This window comes from Vombatus ursinus, unplaced genomic scaffold (assembly GCF_900497805.2).
Source record: "Vombatus ursinus unplaced genomic scaffold, bare-nosed wombat genome assembly UNPS02010461.1, whole genome shotgun sequence".
Lineage (NCBI taxonomy): Eukaryota > Metazoa > Chordata > Mammalia > Diprotodontia > Vombatidae > Vombatus > Vombatus ursinus.
The window spans coordinates 5,100,081-5,123,841 of record NW_020950239.1 but is presented as its reverse complement, the minus strand read 5'-3'; the positions used below and the strand labels follow the sequence as shown (position 1 = coordinate 5,123,841).

Sequence of the window (23,761 nt, the reverse complement as noted above, 5' to 3'; positions counted from 1 at the left end):
ATCCTTTCAAAGGGAGAGGAAACTCACATGCATTACCAGGCACCTACTAGATACAAGGCACAGGAGACCATATGAACTCCAATTTAAAGAACTTCTCATCTGAGATAAGGTCATAAACATAAACATTGATGTTACAAGAGAGAGAGAGCACCAGGCACCAGGCGCAGAAGAAGGCTGTGGGCAGTATGGGCAAGGCATCCTCCCAGCAGAGCAAATCAATAACCTAGGAACAGCATCACAGGAGATCTGTACCTTGCTCTGACTCTGATCTGGATGTCCATGCTGTGGGACTACTTCCCTAGCATTAGGCAAATCAATGAAGTTCTTCAGAGTTACCGGAGATTTTAGAATTCCAATCAAGGGAATTTAGTCACAAATTCCACTCTATCTGTCCATCTCCAGACAATCCTTGCAGTTCCCACAAACTCTCCGTGGCCAACAATGCTGTCAGCAGACTCACTAGTCTCATTCAAATCATAATCAGCAATAATCAAACTATTATTCTATTGCAGGGCTTTTCCTAATTTAGAGATTAAATACTTCAGGTCACTCTTTCAATTGGATTGTATTTTATTGTGACAAGGTTTACACCAATTTCTATGAGGTAAAAAGAAAATCAATTCATTCATGAATACTTAAGAAACCTCTATATTTAACGCCCTTCCATCTCCATCCTTTCCTCACATCACTTCACCACCACCCACCAAAAACATTATCACTCTGTACTTGAAAAATCATTTCCCCCCAAGGAGCTAAAAGTACCTATGGATGCACGTAATTCATCTTTGTAACATGGCTATCTAATTGCAAATCTGAAGCACACTTTCAGTCAACGAAGGTCACTATTTTGCAGCAGATAAGAAACTTCAGAGATCTGTTCCTAAATACTTCCTAAGGACAAAATCCTATTAGAGCCAAGTGCAAAGTCACATATTCACAGCAGTGAATGCCAGAGTGAGAGATGAGAGCGGCCACTTACTGTTCACTGCGACCCACTCATTTAAGTCCTCCCCCTCTGGAAGCATAACGGCTGTCCGCAGGTTGCCGCTCCCCAGCGTGGCTTCTGCGTGCTTCAGGAGCTCGTACTGGTGAGAACCTTCTGGAATGTTCTTCTTTGGCTTGAAGGTCTTGGAGGAGCGACTGCCACTACAAGTAGGAAAACAAAAAAGTTACGGTCAGTGTTTTAGACACAGCCTTTTCTGACCTCATTGACGTGTTTTGTCTGACTCCTAACAAATACCTGAGCAAGCCTGAAGGGCACAGGTAGCATCAGGCTGCTACTTGGGTGACTCTGTATTGATTCACGCCTCTACAGGGGATCCCCCTCATGGAAGCTCGCTGAAGGTCAAGTCCATTTCATTTTCATCCGTGTATTCCAAGGGCCTAGCAAGCTGACTGTTTGCCCAACTGCCCCAATGATAATAAGCTGCCCAAATCACAGACTTCCCTAGCAAATAGTGGCCATACATTTGGCCTTTACTGCTGCAGAATATCCAAGAACCAAAGCTACTGATAAATATAGCATTCCATACTGAAAATGCATTCGTAACTACACTGGGCTACTCCACGCTTCCTTCTGTAGCTTTCCACTAGGAAGGATTTTAGGAAACCGTTAAGAAATCTGACTGCCTCGTGCACACTGAAAACAAATTATGAAGAGTTATAATCAGACTATAATACAAAACAAAACAAATGAAAACGGCCTTTGATCAGTTTCTTTCATTTTCTCTTCTAGTCTTAAAAGCATTAGCTTCTCCATCACACCTCCTTTTGTAAATAAAGAGTTAGAAATATACAGACAGGATACAGAAAAGCATGCATAACTAAGGAGACAAATGTAATCTACCAGCTATGGCTCTCATTCTGAAAGCATAAAGGGATCAGGGCCATCACTAACTGCTTCCAGGCAATAGAGGGTTTCAATAGGTCTCATGTGCTATAATTTCCAAGTGCTGCTGACTGCCCGTAAATCAATGTATTTAAAAATGTATCAGCTAAAAGCAGCCTGAGAAATCTCAGTATATTTTAAAAGATGGTTGGTTTCCTTCATGTGAGTAGGGTCTTTATCAAACTAGATTATATATCAAAAGCAAATGGACATAAATGCAGCTCACTACAAACGGATCCAAAGAAATCAGTCAGCAAGCACTTATTAAGAGCATACTATATACCAGGCTCTGTGCTAAGTGCTGGGGACAGGAGAAAGGCCAAAAAAAAAAGTCTCTGCTTTTAAGGCGCTCACAATGTAATGGGGGGGGGGGGTGGAGAACATGCAAAAACATAGGTACAAACAAGTTGCATACAAGATAAACTGAAGGTTATCTCAGAGTGAAGGTGTGCATTAAGGAGGACTGGGAAAGACTCCTTGCAGAAGGCAGGAATTTGGCTGAGAAATAAGGGAAACCAGGAAGTGCTGATGAGGAGGGAGACAGTACCAGGCATGGAGAACGACCAATGAAAATGCCTGGAGGCAGGATATGGCATGCCCTGTGCAAGAACAACAAGGAGGCCAGTTATCACTGGATGGAAGAGTACCCGGTGGGGACATATAAGTAAGAGGGCTGGAAAGATAGGAAGGGGTTAAAACAGTCAAATAAATGATTTTACATTGTGAGGGTGGGTGTGTGGGCGTGTGTGTGGGTGTCTGGAGCTTTAGGAAGGATCACTTTGTTAGCCGAGTAGAGACTTGAAGCTGGGACACCAACCAACAGGCCCCTGTCACAGTCCAGGTGTGAGGATTGTACCTGAGAGTCTGGGGGCTTCAGAGGATGGTGGTACACTACAGTGATAAAAAAGTTAGGAAGAGGCAGGGTCTGGGGGGAAAATAATGATTTTCATTTGGGGCATGTTGGGTTTAAAATATCTGCTAGACCTCTAGTTCAGAATGTTCCAGCAACTGGAGATGTAAGAAGTTTGAGTTGGAGAAAGAGACGTGAGAATAATCTGCTTAGAAATGATCACTGACGATGAGCAGGCGGACTTCAGAAAAAGCTGGAAAGACTTGTACGCTTTGATGCTGAGTGAAGTGAGCAGAACCAGGAGAACGTTGTACACAGTAACAGCCACGTTGTGCGATGACTAACGTTGATAGATGTAGCCCTTCTCAGCAATGCAAGGATCTAAGACGTCGCCAAAAGTCTCATGATGGAAAATGCTATCCACATCCAGAGAAAGAACTATGGAGTCTGAATGCAGATGGAAGCAGACTGTTTGCTCTTTTTTTCTTCTGTTTTGTTTCCTGTTTCTTGTGGTTCCTCCTATTGGTTCTAATTCTTCCTTACAACATCACCAATGTGAAAATGTTCAATAGGAATGTAAAAAAAAAAAAAATTTAAAAAAAAAAAAGAAAGAAATGATCATTGACCAAGAGCAAGAGATAGAGAAATTCCATTTTGAAGAACTGTAAGACAACATAAAGTACTCGGGAGTCTACCTGCCAAGACAAACTCAAGAACTAAATGAACACAACTGTAAAACATGTTTCACACAAATAAAGTCAGAACTAAACAACTGGAAAAATATTAATTGCTCATGGGGAGGCTAAGCCAATATAATAAAAATGACAATTCTACCTAAATTAATCTATGTATTCAGTGCCATACCAATCAAACTATCAAAAATTATTTTAAAGAGCTAAGAAAAATAATAACAATATTCATCTGAAGAACAAAAGCTCAAGGATATCATGGGAATTAATGAAAAACAAGATGCAAAAGAAGGTGGCCTCACCATACCAGATCTCTGTATTAAAAAGTGGTAACTATTAAAACAATCTGGTACTGGCTAAGAATAAGAGTGACAGATCAGCAGAAAGACCAGAGTAATCTAGTATACGATAAAGCCAAAGATCCAAGCTTCTGGGACAAAAACTCATTATCTGACAAAAACTGCTGGGAAAAATGGAGAACAGCATGGCAGAAAGTAGGTATAGACCAATATCTCACATTGTATACCAAGATAAAGTCAAAATGGGTACACGACTTACACATAAAGGGTGATACCACAAGCAAATTAAGAAAGCCTGGAATAGTTTATCTGTTAGATGTATGGATAAAGGAAGAATTTAGGAGCAAAGAAGATATAGAGAGGATTACAAAATGTATGGATCATTTTGATTATATAAAGTTAAAAAATTTTTGCACAAACAAAACCAATGCAACCAAAATTATAAGGAAAGCAGAAAACTGGGACAAAATTTTTGCAAAAAGTATTTCTGATAAAAGCCTTATTTATTTCTCAAATACATAGAGAACTGAGTCAAATTTATAAAAATACAAGTCATTCCCCAATTGATAAGTCATTAAAGGATACGAATAAGCAATTTTCAGACAAAGAAACCAAAGCTATTTACAGACATATGAAAAAATGCTTTAAATCACTACTGAGCAGAGAAGCAGAGAAATCCCACTCTTAGGACCCCTCAAACCTATCAGAATGCTAACATGAGAAAAAAGGAAAATGTTGGACTTTGGAGGGGATATAGGAAAACTGGAAAACTAATGCATTGTTGACAGAGTTGTGAACTGATCCAACCATTCTTGAGAGCAGTTTGGAACTACACCCTTTGATCCAATAAAACCACTGCTAGGTCTATATCCCAAAGACATCCAAAAAAAGGGAAAAGAACCTATTTGTACAAAAATATTTATAGCAGCTCTTTTTATGGTGGCAAAGAATTGGAAATCAAAGGGATGCTCATCAGCTGTGTAATGGCTAAACAAGCTGTGGTATATGATTGTAATGGAATATTACTTTGCTATAAGAAATGACAAGCGGGATGATTTCAGAAAAACCTGGAAAGACTTACATGAACTGATGCTGAGTGAAGTAAACAGAACCAGGAGGACTTTATATACAGTAACAGCAATACTGTTCAATGAAGAACTGTGAATGACTAAGCTATTCTCAGCAATGAAATGATCTGAGACAATTCCAAAGTACTAATGATGAAACATACTAACAGCCTCCAGAGAAAGAAGTAACACTGATTGAATACAGACTGAATCATGCTATTTTACACTTTCTTTTTTTCTTTTATTTGAGTCTAATTGTATGAAATGACCAATATGGATTGTTTCACATAATTGGACATGTATAACCTATATCTAATTTCTTACTATTCTCAGGGAGGGATAGAATTTGGAACTCAAAACTTTAAATAAAAACGTTAAAAAAAATTTTTAAATGATCATTTAATCCATGGGATTCTTATGTAATAAAATGAAACTGTATAGAAGGAGGAAGAAAAGAAGAAAGTATTTATTAAGCACCTACTATGTGCCAGGTACTGTGCTAAGTGCTTTACAAATATCAGAACCTTTGATTCTCACCAACAAGCCTGGGAGAAGGTACTATTATTGTCCCCATTTTACAGCTGATGAAGCTGAAGCAAACAGAGGACAAATGACAAATTAATGGTGGCTATTGTTCTTGCTGGTACTATGCCAATATGACTCTATAACCTGAATTTATTTGGAGATTTAGTGTTACACCAAAGGACTAAGGGATTAATTTGTAAATTATATAAAATTTTGAAGTTTTGGGGGAAAAAAAGTTAAGGCAGCTAGGAAAAAAATGATAGAAACTGTCAAGTGGAAAAAATATTTGTATCAACTGTCTTTCATAAAAGTCTGATATCCAACCTACATAGGGCATTAACACAAATACCCAGTTAAACTCAACGATCATTTAATTAAGGCCTCAGAGCCTAGCCAAGAGAGGCTACCTGGGAAGTTCTTGCTTAAAGTTGCTGTTAGGTAAAAAGCTTAACACTGTTTCAGCAGCCTGAGACTAGCTGCTAATTCATGATGCAGACCATTTCCTAAAAAGAGCAAAGACGTAGGACTGAAGGTCAGCATGGTGAGCTGCTCAATAGTTTCCCTACTTTAGTGCCTCACTGCTAGGTTTCTGTCAAGTTTGTGTCCACTCTTCCTACCCACAGACACTGTATTCATTAGTGAGAGAGTATTTCCCAAGTTTATTAGTTGAAAGCTACATTTTTTATTACTTTTCCTTTTGCTTTCTCGTGTAGTAAATGTTTCACATATAAGTTAATGATCTCATTGAGAACGATTTGTGTAAATGAACTACACAACTGGCACTCAGGCCCTAGAGTTTTAAGTGTAGACTTATCTTTCTCCCACACCAAGGCTACACCCTAGGACCCTGGGAGTGAGTTGTAGCAGCATGGCCAACTTCCCTGGGGAACCACCCCAATCTGATAGATAGCATGGGTATAGGCAGAATGATTGAGCCAGTCCTGGTTCAGGAAGAGACCAAGCTTCAAGAGTTAGGGGTTGGCACCCTGCCAGCCCCTCTGTTGCACGTAGATAACAAAATAGTTCTAACACCACTTTGTGAGACAGCAAAAAACCAACAACATAAAGCAAAACGTGTGCCCGAACCACCGGCAAATGGTCATACAAGTTGTGGTCTAGAGATACGCTGGAACACTACTATGCAGCAAGAAACAATGAATGAGCAATTCAGAGAGATGTAGAAAGACGTGTGTGTATTTATGCAGAGCAAATAAAGGAGAGCACCCAAGATTATAACAATATACATAAAAACAGAAATGAAAAAGCAGTCAAATTAAGATGAATTGTAATGACCAAGCCTGATCCCAAAGAGCAGACAAACACACAAGAGGTGGGGTATGCAGGTACAGGACGGTGCATGTGCTGTCAGATGTGGTCACTTGGTACACTTACCTGCTTTTTTTTGTTACAAGGACTTCAGGAAAGTACTATAATTTTAGGAAAAGACACCTAAAACTTACACACAGGGATTATATTTAGGCATACTAAACACTTAAACACCTGTACTATATCTAGGCATCCCTTCTCCTCATAATTGATCCAAAAAAAAAGTCTGAACAGCTCTATGATCTGAGAGATTATCTGACCCAACATCCTCATTTCAAGAGCTGTAGAAAATGAGGGTGAGGGGCGACGAGACTTCCCCTGTCCAAAGTCACTGAGGGCCACCTCTATCAAAAAACCCAAAAACCATTTTTAATTCTCTTTTTGACTTCCGACACTTCTGACACTGCTAACCTTCGGCTCCATTTTTACTAACTCTCTTTTCCCTTGGCTTCCACAAGTACAGTCAAAGTTCTCTTGACCTCTGACTACTAGTTCACCTTCCCTCACCAACCTCCAGTTAGCTTCTCCTTCATTCTCCTGTTATTTCCCCTAACATTCTATGTCCCCTCTCTCTTCCTTGGTCTTGTCCATCTCCGGGGGGGAGGGGGCTGAGATGGCATCTCCAGTCATCCTGTTCTATATCTCACCCCAGCACCCAGATGGCTCCAGAGGAGAACGTGAGGCTGGTGACTTTGCACAGCTCTGCCTCGCTTAAATCCAATTCACTTGCATGCCATGGCACCACCTCCCTGGTATCATGCTCCTCTTTGAGAGCCAAGGACAAACAACCACCACCATGCCTACGATCAGATCTGTCCATCCAAGATTCTAGCCATCAACAAGTTGGTTCCAAACGAGCTTTCTGTCTCAGCCTCTTACACCTTATCGTCCACTGTTCTCTCCTTTCCTGTATTCATGCCATCCTCTATTCCTAGAAGCTACTTCTCCCCCTCATCTTCTCCTCCCTACTCAATTTAATGCTCCCTCAAATTGCTTGGAGCACTTTGTTTGAAACTCTCTTTTGTACTTAACACATTCTAAGTCATAGCATAGCTATTCAGAAACATGCCATCTCTTCTATTACATTAAAAGCTGCTAGAAACCAAGAGTTGAATCTTATTTCACATTTTAAAACTTTTATTACGAACTTAAACATCAAATATGATCGTTTCAGTATACAAAGACTAGAAGATGGAAACCGAACTATTATGTAGTTTTTTAAGTGTATCTTAAATTTAATACAGTAGTATGAAAATTGCCTTACTTTGCCTTGCCCCTATAACTTTTATAATCTGATCTCTTCTGTGTTTTTAAAATGTTTCAATGATGTTTTCTTCTTTTTTGGTATCACTATTTAATCCTATAGCTCCAAGGCTGCTCGCATATCAATATGCCACATAGGAAACAGTGGAACTATTTTCTAGTTTCTTTGTTTACCCTTCTATCAGCAAACATCTCTATATTCAGGATTCCCACTCCCCATGTGAAGGGCTCTCCATAAAATTTGCTGTCTGGCCACACTCTTTTCCTAGGTATGACCCATAAGAAAAATAACAGCCTAAATTATTTCAACCACACTGCGGCGTCTGTAGAAGATGTTTACATCCTTCTTCGTTATTGCTTCTCTTGAATAAGAACTTTTACACAGCTATGTATAGAGAAGCTTTGTCTCAGATACAAATGTAGCGCTCTTAGATATTGTATACATATCTTTGTAGCCCTCTGTATTGTCTCTTGTGTACACTGTCTACCCATTGTCTATATATCACTTTTCTTAGCTTACAGGCCACTGAAGAACAGAACTAGCTATTTTCATCATTCTATATCTGTCAAAGCCTCCCCAATCCTCTCTCAGCTCCTTACTCCCAACCACGCACACTGAGAAGCAGCTAGCAGCCTTGGAGCAATGATAAAATGTTCTGAACTTGGAAAACTATAAAGGGAAAAAACTTCCTAAACACCACTAAGGTTTCAGAGCTGAACTCATGGATCATCACATTGAACGTGATATATAAAATTTGGTGTGTGATGCTACACAGTTGCGTAACTCCTCTGGGCCTCCACTTAGACATGAACAGGAGAGGAGTGGGGTTTTAGGTCTCTGCCACTTCTAGGGGCTTCTGGGGGCTTTTTTGGTGGGCTCTCCTCTTCTGCCTCAAATACAGCCCTGCCAGCTACATGTGATTTTGGCCTGGCTGGTTGCACTGGGAGGTTGCGCACTCGTTTGCCTGCACTGGCTTTGCTCACCAGCCCCTTTCCTACTGCTTATGGGCTCCTGGCTGACTTTGTGCAGTTCTGGAGCAGAAGTGACATTGTTTCACTGGATTTCTCCATCATTAGTCATCTGTTGCTGTCTCTCCATTTTTACCCCTGTCAGGTGGCCATCCTGGTGAGGCCAGAAGTCTCTCTTCAGACTCTTCATAGCACAGTGACTGAACTCCTTTGCATTCATGTAACAAATTCTACAAATAACTTGTAGAATTGTTCTTGCTACCGAATTACATTCAATGGGGGCCTAAGTGCATTTATCTTAGCACAGTGCCTTATACAAAATGGATGCTCAATAAATGTTTGTTAAACTGAACTGGAATGGGAGAGAAAGTGACAGATTTCTGTACGCTACTGTTGTAGACATGTAGATAAATTAACTCATGTGGGAAAAAAAAGGAACAGAACCATTCTTCCCATCTTTTATTAGTTATATTTATAAACGCCCTCATCTGATAATCCTAGTGCAGAGCATTCTCATCTCTTCTTAGTTTTGAGATACCCTTACTAAGTGTCAATGGGGGAGGGAGAGATAATAAGCATTTATATCTTATGTTCCTACTACGTTTCAGGTACTGTGTCAAAGCGCTTTACAAATATCATCTCATTTCATCCTCACAACAAAGCTGCAAGGTAGATGCTGTTATCTCCATTTTACAGATGAGGAAACTGAGGCAAACAGAGGTTAAATAACTTGCCCGAGGCCACACAACTAGCATCTGAGGCTGGATTTGAATTCAGGTCTTCCTGCCAGTGATTAAACTCACTTACAGGAAGATGGGCATTCAGGATTTTTCCTTCCATACTTTTAATGATTTCTTTCACTGGTATACTCCTTTCCTCAATTCAGATCTCAACTCCATCTAGGACCTGAGGCCATACACGGTAGCCTATCTTCTGGCCATAAGCCTTTCCCAACTCTATTAGGCTAGTAGTGTTCAGTTGTCAAACACAGTTTGGTCTTCAGGTTAATATTCAAAGCCTTTCCAACTTGATACTACCTACCAGAGCTTATACTCAGTGGGAATAAGCTTTAAGAACCAAGACAAGACAGGGGTTTAATGGAGACACCTGGGACTGGGAAGAGCAAATCATGTATATTATCAAAGGAAATGGTAGCTAAACTGCCAGCCCATACTGGTACATGATAAGTATTTGAAGGAAATGATACAAAGGAGTGGGGAGAAGAGAGGAACTTCACAGAAAAATCGCAACTTGGTTTATTTGAATAATAATATATAGGCTCAGAGCACAAATAACCAGGAAAGGAAAATAGTAAACCTCTGTAAGAAATCCATTCCTTTTTCTTTCAAACAAGGAAAAAAGAAATTAAGTCAGCTGCCTGTTAAAAAACCTATTTGCTAAGTCACGAGTAGTATGCCTTTCCAAATTTAATAAAGAGACAAGGATAGACAGTGAACATGAAAGGAATTCAGGAAAGAAGGGCTTAGTGAATGAACTTGAAGCTAGTGAAGACACAAAAGTGACATCAAATTGGGGCTTTGCAGTTGTTTTTCAAATACTAACTAGTCTGTTAATTAACCTTCAGAAGTCACGCAAAGGGGAATTTCAAGGATGGGAGATGATCCTTCTTCTAGTTCCCGCCAGCTGCTTGCCTCTGTGGTCATTTCAATGAAGCTCATTTGCACCTGCACCACAAAGTGAGTACAGGAAATAAAGGACATCACTCTCTCCTGAGTCACCACGCTACTCTGGGTTAGAGTGCCGGCCCTGATCCCTCCTCAGCCCCATCCTCACCTCAAATCTTTCTTAGGTAAGCTAACAGAAAGCCACCTGAAGAGAACCACCGGCATAATGCTGTGAGAAAGAGAAACCCGAGGGGATATTTCCATGGAAAGCAGGAGTATTTATATGCCTGAAAACAAAGACAGTTAGTTGAAAGTGAATCACCTAATAAGGAGCCACACCTCAAAAAAAGTTTTAAGGGGAGCCATTTGTCTGAGCCAATATCCAAACTCCTTACCTCCCGACCTTGGGGAGGGGGAGACAGGCTGGGACAGGTGGTATGTAGAAGGTGCTCGGCTCCAGAGCAAAACTCTGGATGCCTGGAACTTTAAATTTAATGATTTCTTTACTAGGGAAAGAAGACCTGTACATATATGAAGGGAGCGACTGCTGCGCAAAGATCAAAATGCCACAGAGGGCTCCAGATGCATATATCTCCTTCCAGTATTCCGTAAGAACCAGCCCCCTCCTGGGAACATTTCTTCCACCTTCTTAGGAAACATTATCAAAACTAAAATTCTCCCAAGCCAGCCAAAACATAAACCCTTTTTTTTAAATGGTAACTGTCACACCCTCTCTCACTTCAGAACTATTCGTCTTTTCGTATTCTATCAAAACTTCACTCTAAAACATATCATTTGCCAACTTCTTAAAGAAGCCTCAAACAACAACAAATGACTCCCATGATATCCCTGAAGAGTAATGTGTCTTTCTTCAGGCAGACAGACGTCTTACATCCCCTGCATCTGGCCTGACACCAGGCTCCATCAGTCTGAGGGATACAACCCCCATGACATCAACAACAGGCTCTGAGAAGAACTGGTGGGGCAAGTTTTCAAACAAAGAAGGCAGAATGGCTTGGACTCAGGTTAGTCAGGAGACTGTGCCCAGCCTCCACAGCCCTCTACTAAGCAATGAATGAAGCAACCCTTTCTCAAATATTTTCTGATTTGTCTCCCTGGTTTCTTAGCAAAGCCAAGTGGATAACTGTATACGTGTGCATATATGTGTACATATGTATTTATCAATTTCAAGACCCTCTCTTTAAATTCCCTTCTTCCTCTATCGGACCCTTCTCATTTATCCAAGAATATCAGAATCACATAATTTTTCTGGCTTTCTGACTCAACAACTTTTCTTAGGCTAACTATGCTTCCTCCTACATGTTCCCTCTTCAGCCTCCTGCAATTCCACCCTCAGCAAAAGAAAAAGACAGATATTGAAGCTGTGTGTGTGTGTGAGAGTGTGAGAAAGACAGAGAGAGAGAGAGGGAGAGAGAGCACACATAAAACCACACATAAGCAAATCTATAGATTAACTCATATGTTTAAGAAAACTAACTTGTGCACATAATGCATTTTATTGGGGAAGGAAACCTGGATTTTAGTCTGGTTCTCTGTCCTGACTTGAGCTACTCCCAAATTTCTGAGCCTGTTTCTTGATCTACAAAATAAGGGAACTAAACAAGATGCCTCAAAGTTCCCTACCAGTCTTAACAGTCCTAACATTTTTTGACTTTATGAGTAATGTGTGCTTCTGCCATATTTGTCTACCTAATTATGTATAGCCAAATGGATCAGTATTAATGTGTATATCCAAATGGTTTATTTTAGAATGCAAGCTCAGGACAGATTGTTGGTTTGTGATCCACCCATCAGAGGCATGTGAGTAATTATTTGGGGAATACCCAATATTACTTGAAAGGTTTTCTCATGTCTAAAGAAAAAGTGGTTTAGATCCATTTTCCTCCAACTGATTATTCCCATTTGAAAGTAAACCAATTTTCCTTCCAATATTTGCCTCTCCATAGCACCTGGAAGACAAGCACTGGATAAATGACTGATTGACCTTTCCCACAATGCAACTCAATTTCTTACCATCTTTTGCTAATTCAATGTGATTGATGTTTTCCTCTTCAGAGCCTAAAAAAATAATTTAAGGCCCAAAATGAATCCAAGGGAATTTCCAGAACATCTCTCCCCCATTCTCTACTCTGTCATCAATCACAACTCCCTAGGTGCATTATCATTGTTCTATCCAGGCAAAAGATCACTTAAATTTAAAAGCAATTAATAAATTTAGTTTCATTTCCTAAGGTCAATATCTTTAAAAAAAAATTTATATGTGTGTGTATAAAACAATTAGTCTATGCTCCAATTCATTTAAATGTGCAAGTTTCCCCCCCCCAAAAAAACACCCACACAAGGTTATAGCCATCACAGTTCTGAATGGGTTTTTATATCTCTAAATGCTTATAGCAATAAAGTAGAGAAAAAGCAGATCAATGAGTTGTGCATGCAACTAAAAAAAAAATTGGAAATGGACAAATTAAAAATCCCCAATTAAACACCAAATTGGAAATCCTGAAAATTAAATGAGATTAATAAAATTGAAAGTAAGAAAACCACTGAACTAATAAATAAAACTAAGAGCTGATTTTATGAAAAAGCCAATAAAACAGATAAACCATTGGTTAATTTGATTTCAAAAAAAAAAAAAAAAAGAAGAAAATCAAATTACCAGCATCAAAAATCTGTAAAGGGCACAAGCTAAAAACCTTCCCAATAAGATCAGGTATGAATCAAGGATGCCCATTATCATCACTATTATTCAATGTTGCAGTAGAAATGTTAGCTATAGCAATAAGGGAAGAAAAAGGAATTGGAATAGGCAATGAGGAAACAAAACTATCACCCTCTACAGATGATATGACTATCTGTAAGTAGTAATACTTACAGAATTCTAGAGAATCAACTAAAAAACTAATTGAAACAATTAACTTTAACAAAGTTGCAGGATATAAAATAAACCCACATAAATCAGTGTTTCTATATTTTACCAACCTTTTAAAATAACTGTAGACAATATAAAATACTTGGGAGTCTACCTGCCAAGACCAAACCAGGAACTATATGAACACAACTACAACACACTTTTCACACAAATAAAGTCAGATCTAAACAACCTGAAAAAATATTAATTGCTCATGGATAGGTTAAGTCAATAAAGATGATGATTCTATCCAAATTAATTTATCCAGTAACATACCAATCAAACTACCAAAAACTTATTTTATAGAGCTTAAAAAAAAACTGACAAAATCCATCCAGAAGAACAAAAGGTCAAGAATATCAGGAGAAACAGTGTACCAGCCCTGGAGTCAGAAGGACCCAAGTTCAAATCCGGCCTCAGACACATGATTACTACCTGTGTGACCTAGGCAAATCGCTTAACCCCTGATTGCCTCATCCCCCTCACCCCCAAAAAAAGGAATATCAGGAGAATTAATGAAAACAAATGTGAAGGAAGGTGTCCTTGCTGTATTACCATCAAACTGTATTATAAAGTGGTAATCATCAAAACTATCTGGTACTGGCTAAGAAATAGAGTGCTGGATCAGTGGACTAGATTAGGTACACAAGACTCAGTAGTAAATGACCACAGTAATCTAGTGTCTGATAAACCCAAAGACCCCAGCTTCTGGGACGAGAACTCACTATTTGACAAAAATTGCTGGGAAAACTGGAAAACGGTATGGCAAAAACTAGTAATGGATGATACCATGAGCAAATCAGGAGAGCGAGAAACAGTGTATGTGTCAGATCTATGCAGAAGGGAAGAATTAATGAACGAACAAGAGACAGCATTAGTAGAGGTAAAAAGGGCAGTTTTGATTATATTAAATTTAAAAAGCTTTGCACAAACAAAACCAATGTAACCAAGCAGAAAGTTGAGAAACAATTTTCACACCAACTGTCTCTAATAAAGACCTGATTCCTCAAATACATAGAACTGATTTCTATTTATAATACAAGTCATTTCCCAATTGATAAATGGTCAAAGGACATGAACAAGCAATTTTCAGATGAAGAAATCAGGCTATCTATAATCATATGAAAAAATGCTCTATATCACTACTGACAGAAAAATGCAAATTAAAACAACTCTGAGGTACCACCTTACACCCATCAGAGTGGCTAATATGACACAAAAAGAAAATGATAAATGTTGCAGAGGATATGGAAAAATTGGGACACTAATGCACTGCTGCTGGAGTTGTGAACTGATCCAACCATTCTGGAAAGCAATGTAGAACGACGAACAAAGGGCTACACAAAACAGTGCATATATGCCCTTTGATCTAGCAAAGGCTACACTACTAGGTCCATATTCCAAAGAGATTTTTTAAAAACGGAAAAAGGACCTATTTGTGCAAAAATATTTATGGCTTCTATTTTTCTGGTGGAAAAGAATTGGAAACTGAGGGGATGCCCATCAATTGGGGAATGGCTGAACAAGTCGTGATATATGAATGTGATGGAATATTACTGTGCTATAAGAAATGATGAGCAGGATGATTTCAGGAAAACCTGGAAAGACTCAAATGAACTGTTATTGAGTGAAGTGAGCAGACCCAGAACAGTGTACACAGTAACAGCAATATTATACAAGATCTGACTATGAATGACTTAGCCATTCTCAGTAATACAATGATCTAAGACAATTCCAAAGGACTCATGATGAAAAATGTTATTCACCTCCAGAGTCTGAATGTAGATTGCAGCACTTTGTTCTTTTTTTTTTCTTGATTTGTTTTTGGTCTGTTTTCATTCACAACATGACTAATATGAAAACATTTTGCATAACTGCTCACATATAACCTATATCAAATTGCTTACCAATCTCAGGGAGGGAAGAAGGGAGAAAGTGAAGGAAAGAAATTGGAACTCAAAATTTTAAAAAACGAACGTTAAAAATTATTTTTACTTGTAATTGGGAAAAAAAGACTAAATGGTTTCATTAGCCATTAAGAAAATGCTTCCGAAATGGCAGAAAGGAATCCTGATCTATGTTAGGGAGATTAGAAGGTAAAAAAAATTCACACAATGAATAAGGGGAAGAAACTCACTAAACATTTGGAACCAAAAAGGCTGCACACTCTGAAAAGACGGCATCTACTATTCATCACAGGAAGTCGAGGAATATTGTAGTTACTTGGCTTTTGCCAGAGGGTTTCTAGAGAGAGATGTCTGCATGATATGCAAAGGCACTGATATGTTTACCTCACTGCGGGATTTATTTATTTGTTTTTGCAAATCAATGGGGTGAAGTGATTTGCCCAGGGTCGTACACAGCTAGTGTCAAGTGTTTGAGGCCAGATTTGAATTCAGGTCTTCCTGAATCCAGGGCCAGTGCTCTATCCACTTCGCCATCTAGCTGCCCCTAAAGTTTATTTTTAAAATAATTTTTTTTAAATTTAATAAAATTTTTATTTTTTAATTTAACTTTTATTTTATTATTATTATTATTATTATTGTTTATGATGTGAAGGCACTATCTCTAGAGTAGCTAGCTACCCACAGAGAAGTCTGCTTTCCCCCTGGGTAGAGAATCTACTGGAGTTGTGACAGGTAAACTCCAAAGACTTGACAAACTGGATGACTATTATTTACGATGCTTCACATGGTCATCAATGACATTCAGAAAGAATCTAGAAAGCCCTGATAAAGACCCTGCATGAAGTACTGGGCAGGAAACCACCACCTTTCTTACATGACCTAGGTTACCCAATATATCTCCTGCTTATCCTGAAAGTGAACACATCATAAATGATCAGCTGGTGAAAAAGATGGTGTCTGAGAAGAGGACTTGAAAATCAGGGCCACAGCTTTTTAACAGGCTCCTGGCCCTGGATGGAATGTGCTTAACAAGCGTTGGCAAGAATATATTGCTTTATATATGCCAAAGAGGTCAACGATAATAAGAAAGGACGGATGGGGACACACACACACACAGCAGCACTTTTTGGATAGCAAGAACTACAAACAAAATATATGTCCATCAATTTGGGCAATGGCTAGACAAGCTGTATCACATGAAAAACGGGAATATATTGCTGTCCTATAAAGCACAGGAACAAAAAATATGGCCAGTACTGAGACACAGAGGAAGACTAGGAACTGCTGCAGTCAGTTTATAAGATGTCTACCAACAATGCAAATGAGAAGAGCAACAAATTGAATGGGAATGCTATGAAAATTCCACAGATCACATCTGCCCCCAAATACAAGATCTGAGATGATGCTTCCCCGCCTTTGCAGAAGAGGAATACCGATGCAGAACCCTCCACATGTTGTCAGCCCTTTTTGATGTTCATTATCTTTTCTTGAGCCATTTTTTTTCTTCTTTCAATGAAGGATAGTTTCGGGGAAGAACACATTGAGAAATCTTGGTGATGTGAAACCAAAGGGTAAGCTAAAATATCTTTTACAAATAAACCTCCTAGGAGGTAAACATATCAATGCTATTACCTATTATGACGATTTCTCTTCAGGACCTCTCTCTGTTAAAAGCAGAGCAGCTCCAATATTTCTTGACATGCCTTAAAGATCATTTCATCATTCAGAAAATGGAAGAACCGACAAAAGCAACTTCTATTCCAGATCTGATTCTCATCAAAGAGGAAATGGTTGCTGGGGTAGAAATACTCGGAACTTTAGCGATGGGTGAAGTGATCAATTCCTCTTAGATTTTGAAACAGACAAGAAAAGACTTTTCTTTGTCAGCAAAGTCAGGAAGAGCCTGACATGTACCCTAGAATTTCATACAGGATAACAGACTTAGAACTGGAAGGAACCTCAGGGAACACAATTCTCTCATTTGGAAACTGAGGCCCAGAAAAGTTAAATGGCCCAGTAGACAGAGCTCTGACTTCAAGTCAAGAAATCTGGAGGTTCAAATACAGTCTCAGCCAACTGGGACCCTGGACAAGTCACTTAACCTGAGTCTGCCTTAGTTTCCTCACTTGTAAAACAGGATAACAATAGCACCTATCTCCCAGAGTTACAGTGAGAACTAAATGAGATATCTGTAAAACACTCAGCATAGTGCTGGCACTATATAAAGATGCTATACAAATACTTGTTTTCTTTCTTCCAAAATGACCTGTCCAAGGCTATGCAGTTAATAAGTTATAGATAAGCAGAGATATCTAGGACCCAGCTTCTTTACCTCCAAAATACAGAACTCCTTCCCCTCCCCCCAAGGATTCAGAGAAAGGAGAGGAAGAATTCCGGGGACTCAGCTTCCAGGGGGAAAAAAATCAGCCTACGAGAAACAGAAAGCTGTGTCAAACTTCTAAGGACACAATGAGAAGCAATTCTGATGATGAAGAAAAGTGTTCCAAAGAGATTACCATGTACAACACACAAAGCTCAGTGCTGAAAAGGGGACAGGTAAGAGATGATAAATACAAAAGAGTGACGTGGTTCTGTGAGATGATCATCATGAGCATTCGAGTTCAAAATGAGCTGTGGCTAGCGGATGGTTGCCAATGACAACAAAAGGGTTGGATCTGGGGAACTTTGAAACAAAGTGGGGGGAAAGCAGAGGTTCAAAGAAGGAATAGGACTGTTGCTTCAGGTAGATGGGGCAATAACATGTGATGGAGAAAGAGCTGTTTTACACATTTTTCTTCTGTTTAATCTGCAAAGGTTAATAATATTTGGACTGGAGAAAGCAGGATGGCTAACTGCAAGCTAACCCTGAGGAGTTCCAATCAGCTGGCCCAGAGATCACACTTCAGGCTAATGAAAAAACTGATCAATGTGATCGCTGAACCACTGAGGGGATCTTCATTCCTCGTCTGCCCCCAGCTGCTCTGCTTAGTTTCAACTCCATCATCATCTTCATCATCCCCCCCACCCCAGGATAACTCATCACCGGAGATGGCTTCAGCTTTGCTACTCACACCTCATCAGTACCCTCAGCTGCTTCTGCGTCTCTGACTGGAAGGCCAGAGGGTGGAACAAAAAACTCTTCCCATAGCCTCCCTTCAAAAAGGGCTCAAAATGCCACTCATCTCTTCATCTGCTACCAGCTGCTTTACTGGGTTTCAACTCCACCATCAGCTTCATCATGCCCCTCTGGAATTCTCTCCCCTTTTTTTCCAATTTCTGTTACATATCATCTTTCCTCATTAAAATGTATGCTTTGTGAAGGCCGGAACAGTCTTTCTTTTTCTTATTTATATCCCAAGAGCTTAGCACAGTGCCTGGCACATACTTAATGTTTATTGTACTGCATCATAATGGCAATTTCTGTGAGTTCATGGAGACTGACAGATTACAAAATGATGTGGTACTGATTTTCAAAAAAGGAAGAGAAGAGAGTCAGAAAGCTACAGACCAATGAGGTGGACTGCCTTTCGTGCAAAGGTCTGCGACATTATTATAGGGCTGCTTTAGTGACCATCTAGAAAAGGAAGCAGTAACCACAAAAAGCCAGTACCACTTTATCGAGAAGACGTCATACCAATATAAACGTTTTTTCTCAATTGTAAAAAAAAAAAAAAAAAAGATAATAAAAGCAACTACCTCCCAGGGTTGTTGCGAGGATCAATGAACGAGATGTTTGTAAAGTGCTTAGCATAGTGCTAAGCACATGGTAAGCGTTATAGAAATGCTAGCTAGGTAAGAAGGAAAGGAGTAAGCACTTCTATAGCATCTTCTAGGTGCCAAGCACTGTGCAAAGCACTTTACAAATATTTCACTGATCCTCACAACAATCCTGGGAGGTATGCACTATTATTATTCTCATTTTATGGATGAGGAAACGGAGGCAAAGAGATTCAGTGACTTTCCCAGGGTCACACAGCTATTAAGTGTCTGAGATCACATTTGAACTCAGATCTTCCCGACTCGAGAGTAGGGCTCTAACCACTTTGCCACCTAGCTGCCTCACTACTATTATTATACCTTTATTTCTTTTTTTGACCAGATTACTAAACTAGTCAATTGGGGAAATGATGCAGCAATAATTACAAATTCTTGCAAAGTATTCACCAAAGGACCTCATATTGTTCTTGAAGAAAAGATACAGAATAATAGAAATCAGGCGAATTTAGAAGAGTAGGAACACAAAGTTGGACAGGGTCTTCAAGGTCGTCTAATTCAAATCCCTTTACAGTTAAGGAAGGGGGGGGAGGGGAAATGGGGCTGTCAAGATTACACGAGAAGTGGCAAAGCAAAGACTTAGACTCAGGTCCTCTGTCTCCAAATCCAGAGCTGTTCACACCCTGTCAGGAATGGCTCAATGCCAACTTCAAGGACTATCTCCACGAGTTTCCCAGATATCTCTGGTTGGCTCTTTTATCAATGACTTGGATGGAGGCAGGTATACATGATGTTTTTATCAAGTCTGCAGAAGACATAAAGCTACAAGAGATAGCTGACACGATGGAGGCCAGCATAAAGAGTCAGATCAGCACTGACAGGTGCTACCACTGGGCCAAATCACAGAAGATGAAATCGGAAAAACATAAATGGAAAGCCTTATAACCGAGTTTTTAAAAATCCACTTTACAAATACAAATGGTTAGACAGCTATCACCCCCCTCCCAAAGATAAACCAGATCCGTGGGGTTTAATTCTATTAAGAGTGTGCTACAGCCGCCAAGAAAGTGAGTGTAACCTCAAGTAAACTCAACAGAGGTGTGACGTCACTCACTGCACTCTGGAGAGCATTCAGAGGATGGCAACTCAGATGGCGAAGGGCTGTAAGTTCACTGACACAGGAGAATGGGTTGATGGAATTAGGATTTAGCTTGGTAAAGGGAAGACTGAAGGGAAACATGGCGGCTGTTTTCATATACTTTAAGGGTTGCTGTGCTTGGCCCCAGAAGGCAGAATTAAGAGTAATGGGCAGACATTGCAAAGAGGTACATTTAGATTTGAGGTAAAGAAAAAAAAAAAAGGTGTCCTAACAATCAGGGCTATCCAAAAGTGGGCTGATTTGGTTGGAAGTAGGGCCTTCCTTATCAAAAGCGGGATGCCCATCTGTCTGGTATTTTAGATTCTTGTTCAGATAGGAGTTCAAGTAAATGTCAGAGGTCCCTATATCAGAGGCTGGGATACTATAAGCCTGAGCTTATACCCTCATGTTCTCTGGCAAAACATAAACAATTATCATCACTTAACACGTAGTCAAACGATAATCAGAATTCACCCTTTGTGCCCCTGACCACCCAAAGAAAATGCAGTAAAGGACACACTGGATAACCAGCTCCTAGATACACGAGGCATGTTCGAGATTTCCCAATCCCTGCCTCACTCAGCAGATGAAGTCATGAGCTCCTCCTCACTCCTATCACATCATCAGCTATCTAGGGCCAAGCCAACACTATATGAAGTTAGTTCTCACTTACAAAAAGTGTGAAATGACACATGGCTTTGGTCTGGATGAAAAAGCCACCCGATCTGCTGCTTAAAATATCTACGGTGTTCATATTCCCATTCTCTATGGCACTGAGACAGACAAGATCCCTTACTCACTCATTTTTGCCTAGAAACTCAATTTTCCTTAGTTCAGAACGTGTACATATACATGAATGAGTATATATACCTGTGTACAGTTATCCCTTCCACACTGCAGGGGCTGGGGCGTGCCTCTCGATCTGGAAACTATGTAAAATGTGTTGGTCCTCTCTTCATATCAGGGAAGGAGTCTGAATTATGATGGTATTAAAAGATAAAATGTGCTGACATTATACAATATTACATATATATTTTATGCATTTCTGAGTCCTAAACTTTTCTGTGTCATTTGCTGCCTTCGCACATCATCTGTTGCTTCCCCAAAAAATTCCCATTTAATTTCTTATGCTAACTTGCAGTATATCGAAACCATGATGGGGAAAGGCCGTGATGTGGAAGGGACAACTGTACACGCTGTCTGTGTGTGTGCCGGGTATGATGAGTTATAAAGATGAATAAAAAGGTCCCTGTCCTCAAGGAGAAAGACAGAATACGTACACACATAACAACAACCAATCTTTTATAATACAAGGCATACATGCACACATATATAAAAAGAACCAGAAAAACTATAAGCCCTCCAAACAATCCACCAATCCAAGAATAAACAAAAATGTCCTTTTATGAAGTGGATAAAAAGGAAAAAGGAGAGGAGAGATGTAGGGATCCATACTTTTTTTCATAATTCAAGACATATTATTACACACCTATTACTCAAAAGCAGTAAGTATGGAGACTTGTGAGTGCCTAGGAACAAAACCAGGCAGGAAGGGGAGAATTCCCATGGGCTCACCCAAAGCTTGAAATCCCAAAATCCTCCCCTTTCTTCTCTGGTTCAGTAACACCAACTCCACCACTCCCTACATACAGGCTCAGCACTGAAAGGTCAAAAGTACTAGGCGGCCCATGTGCCATATGTATTTCTAAATAATTCATCAGTGGTTTAGTCGTCCTCTGAGAGAAGTAGCTCCTATGACCACAGCCATTAAGAAGAAGAGCCCAGGCCAGCATCTGTTCAGAGATTCAGTTCAGAGAACTGAACATGCACCTTTTGTTCTCACACGTGGCTACCTCGATGGGCTCTATTTACATCTGAACAACAACAACAAAGTGACTACCTTTATCCACACTCAGCCACCGTAAGGACAATGAAACAAGCAAGATCCTACAAGGCTGGATGTTTAGACTTTAACCTTAATACTAAGAAGCACAATTCCCCTGCAGAGCTTCTTCTTCTTTTTTTTTTCTTTTTTTTTTTTTTGGTGAGACAATCAGGATTAAGTGACTTGCCCAGGGTCACACAGCTAGTAAGTGTCAAGTGCCTGAGGCCAAATCTGAACTCAGGTCCTCCTGACTCCAAAGCCAGAGCTCTATCCACTGCACCACCTAACTGCCCCTGCAAAGCTTCCCAAGTAACTTTCAGGTCTACCCGTCTTAGCACCTTTCAGCACCACCAACCCCCAACGCCCGAACTAACGTCCAGCTTTGAGCAACTTCATCAACACCAATGAAGACACGTATACCTGCGTTGAGAAGCAATGGCCAGGTGGGTACATTCCAAGGCTGCCCCAGGGGAAACTGTACTCCAGTTTGGTAATGGTCAAAAACAGTCTAATTAAGTAAGGTAACAGATTAAGTAAGCCAGTGGCCGTGATGACAGCGTTTGCCAAGTCCAAGGTCACCAACGATTGGGTTAAGACACCCCATCCGACAAAACTAATGGAAAAACTGAGAATCAGTCATCTAGAAGAAATCAGGCTTAGACCTACACCTTACCTATGCCACAATAAGGTCCAAATGGTCACACAAACTCATTATAAAAGGTCATATATATATATATACATATCATGGGAAGGTGATACCTTTCACCACTATGAATAATAACAATAATAGCATTTATATAGCCCTTTAAGCTTTGCAAAGTGCTTTACAAGTATCATCTCATTTTATTCTAACAACAATAGAAGATGTGTTATTATTAAGCCCACTTTACAGATAAGGAAACTAAGGCAGAGGTTATGACTTGCTCAGAATCACAAAGCTAGTAAATATTTGACGTATTATTTGAACTCGGAGCTTCCTGACCCCCGGTTCAACACTCTATCCATTGGGTCACCTAGGGGCCTAACTAGGGGAACAAATCTTAACTAAACATGAAATAGAGACAATCATAAAAAATAAAATGGACAATTTCAACTACATAAAACTGAAAAGCTTTTGTACAAGAAAAATCAAATTATAATTAAAAAGGAAAGAGTTAACTGGAGGAAATAATTTGCAGCAAATTCCTCTGATAAAAGTCTGATATCTAAGATATATAGGAACTTGATACAATGTATATAGCAAGCTCTGCACCACACTCCATAAATAACAGAGCTTTTGTTAACCAACTTGCAGCACTCTCTGTGCAGGTATGAAATAAGGGGTATGAGGGAATACCGCTCAGATGTTCTATGGGTAAACACATGAAACCTCCCACCCTTCAGTCCACTACTTGACTCATTACATCATTCATTCTGTCACATTGTACTCTCAGGCATCAAGTGACATAGTCTGATATTGCCTCATAAATTCCTACAAATACAGAAACTAATTCACTTGCTCAACTCTCTCCCTGGCTTCTTTTTTTTGGGGGGAGAGATAATATCTGGTGAGCTGAGCAGTGGTTAACTTGAATTCATTCATTCAACCAATAAATATTAACTGCCTACCATACACAAGAACTGTCAGGAATTGCGACAATTATTTAATTTAGGTGAAAGTTGATCCCTTCCCTCATGGAGCTTGCAG

The 23,761-nt window shown here is 39.7% G+C and overlaps 1 protein-coding gene across 1 annotated transcript in view; it reads right to left on the bottom strand.

The window, feature by feature from the left end:
* The window catches only part of MOB1B (MOB kinase activator 1B), a 62,378-nt gene that overhangs the window by 20,759 nt on the left and 17,858 nt on the right, over positions 1–23,761 (bottom strand). The window contains exon 2 of the mRNA XM_027854495.1: positions 980–1,146. Within this exon, the coding sequence (XP_027710296.1) occupies positions 980–1,146 (167 nt within the window). The remainder of the gene's footprint in view (positions 1–979; positions 1,147–23,761) is intronic.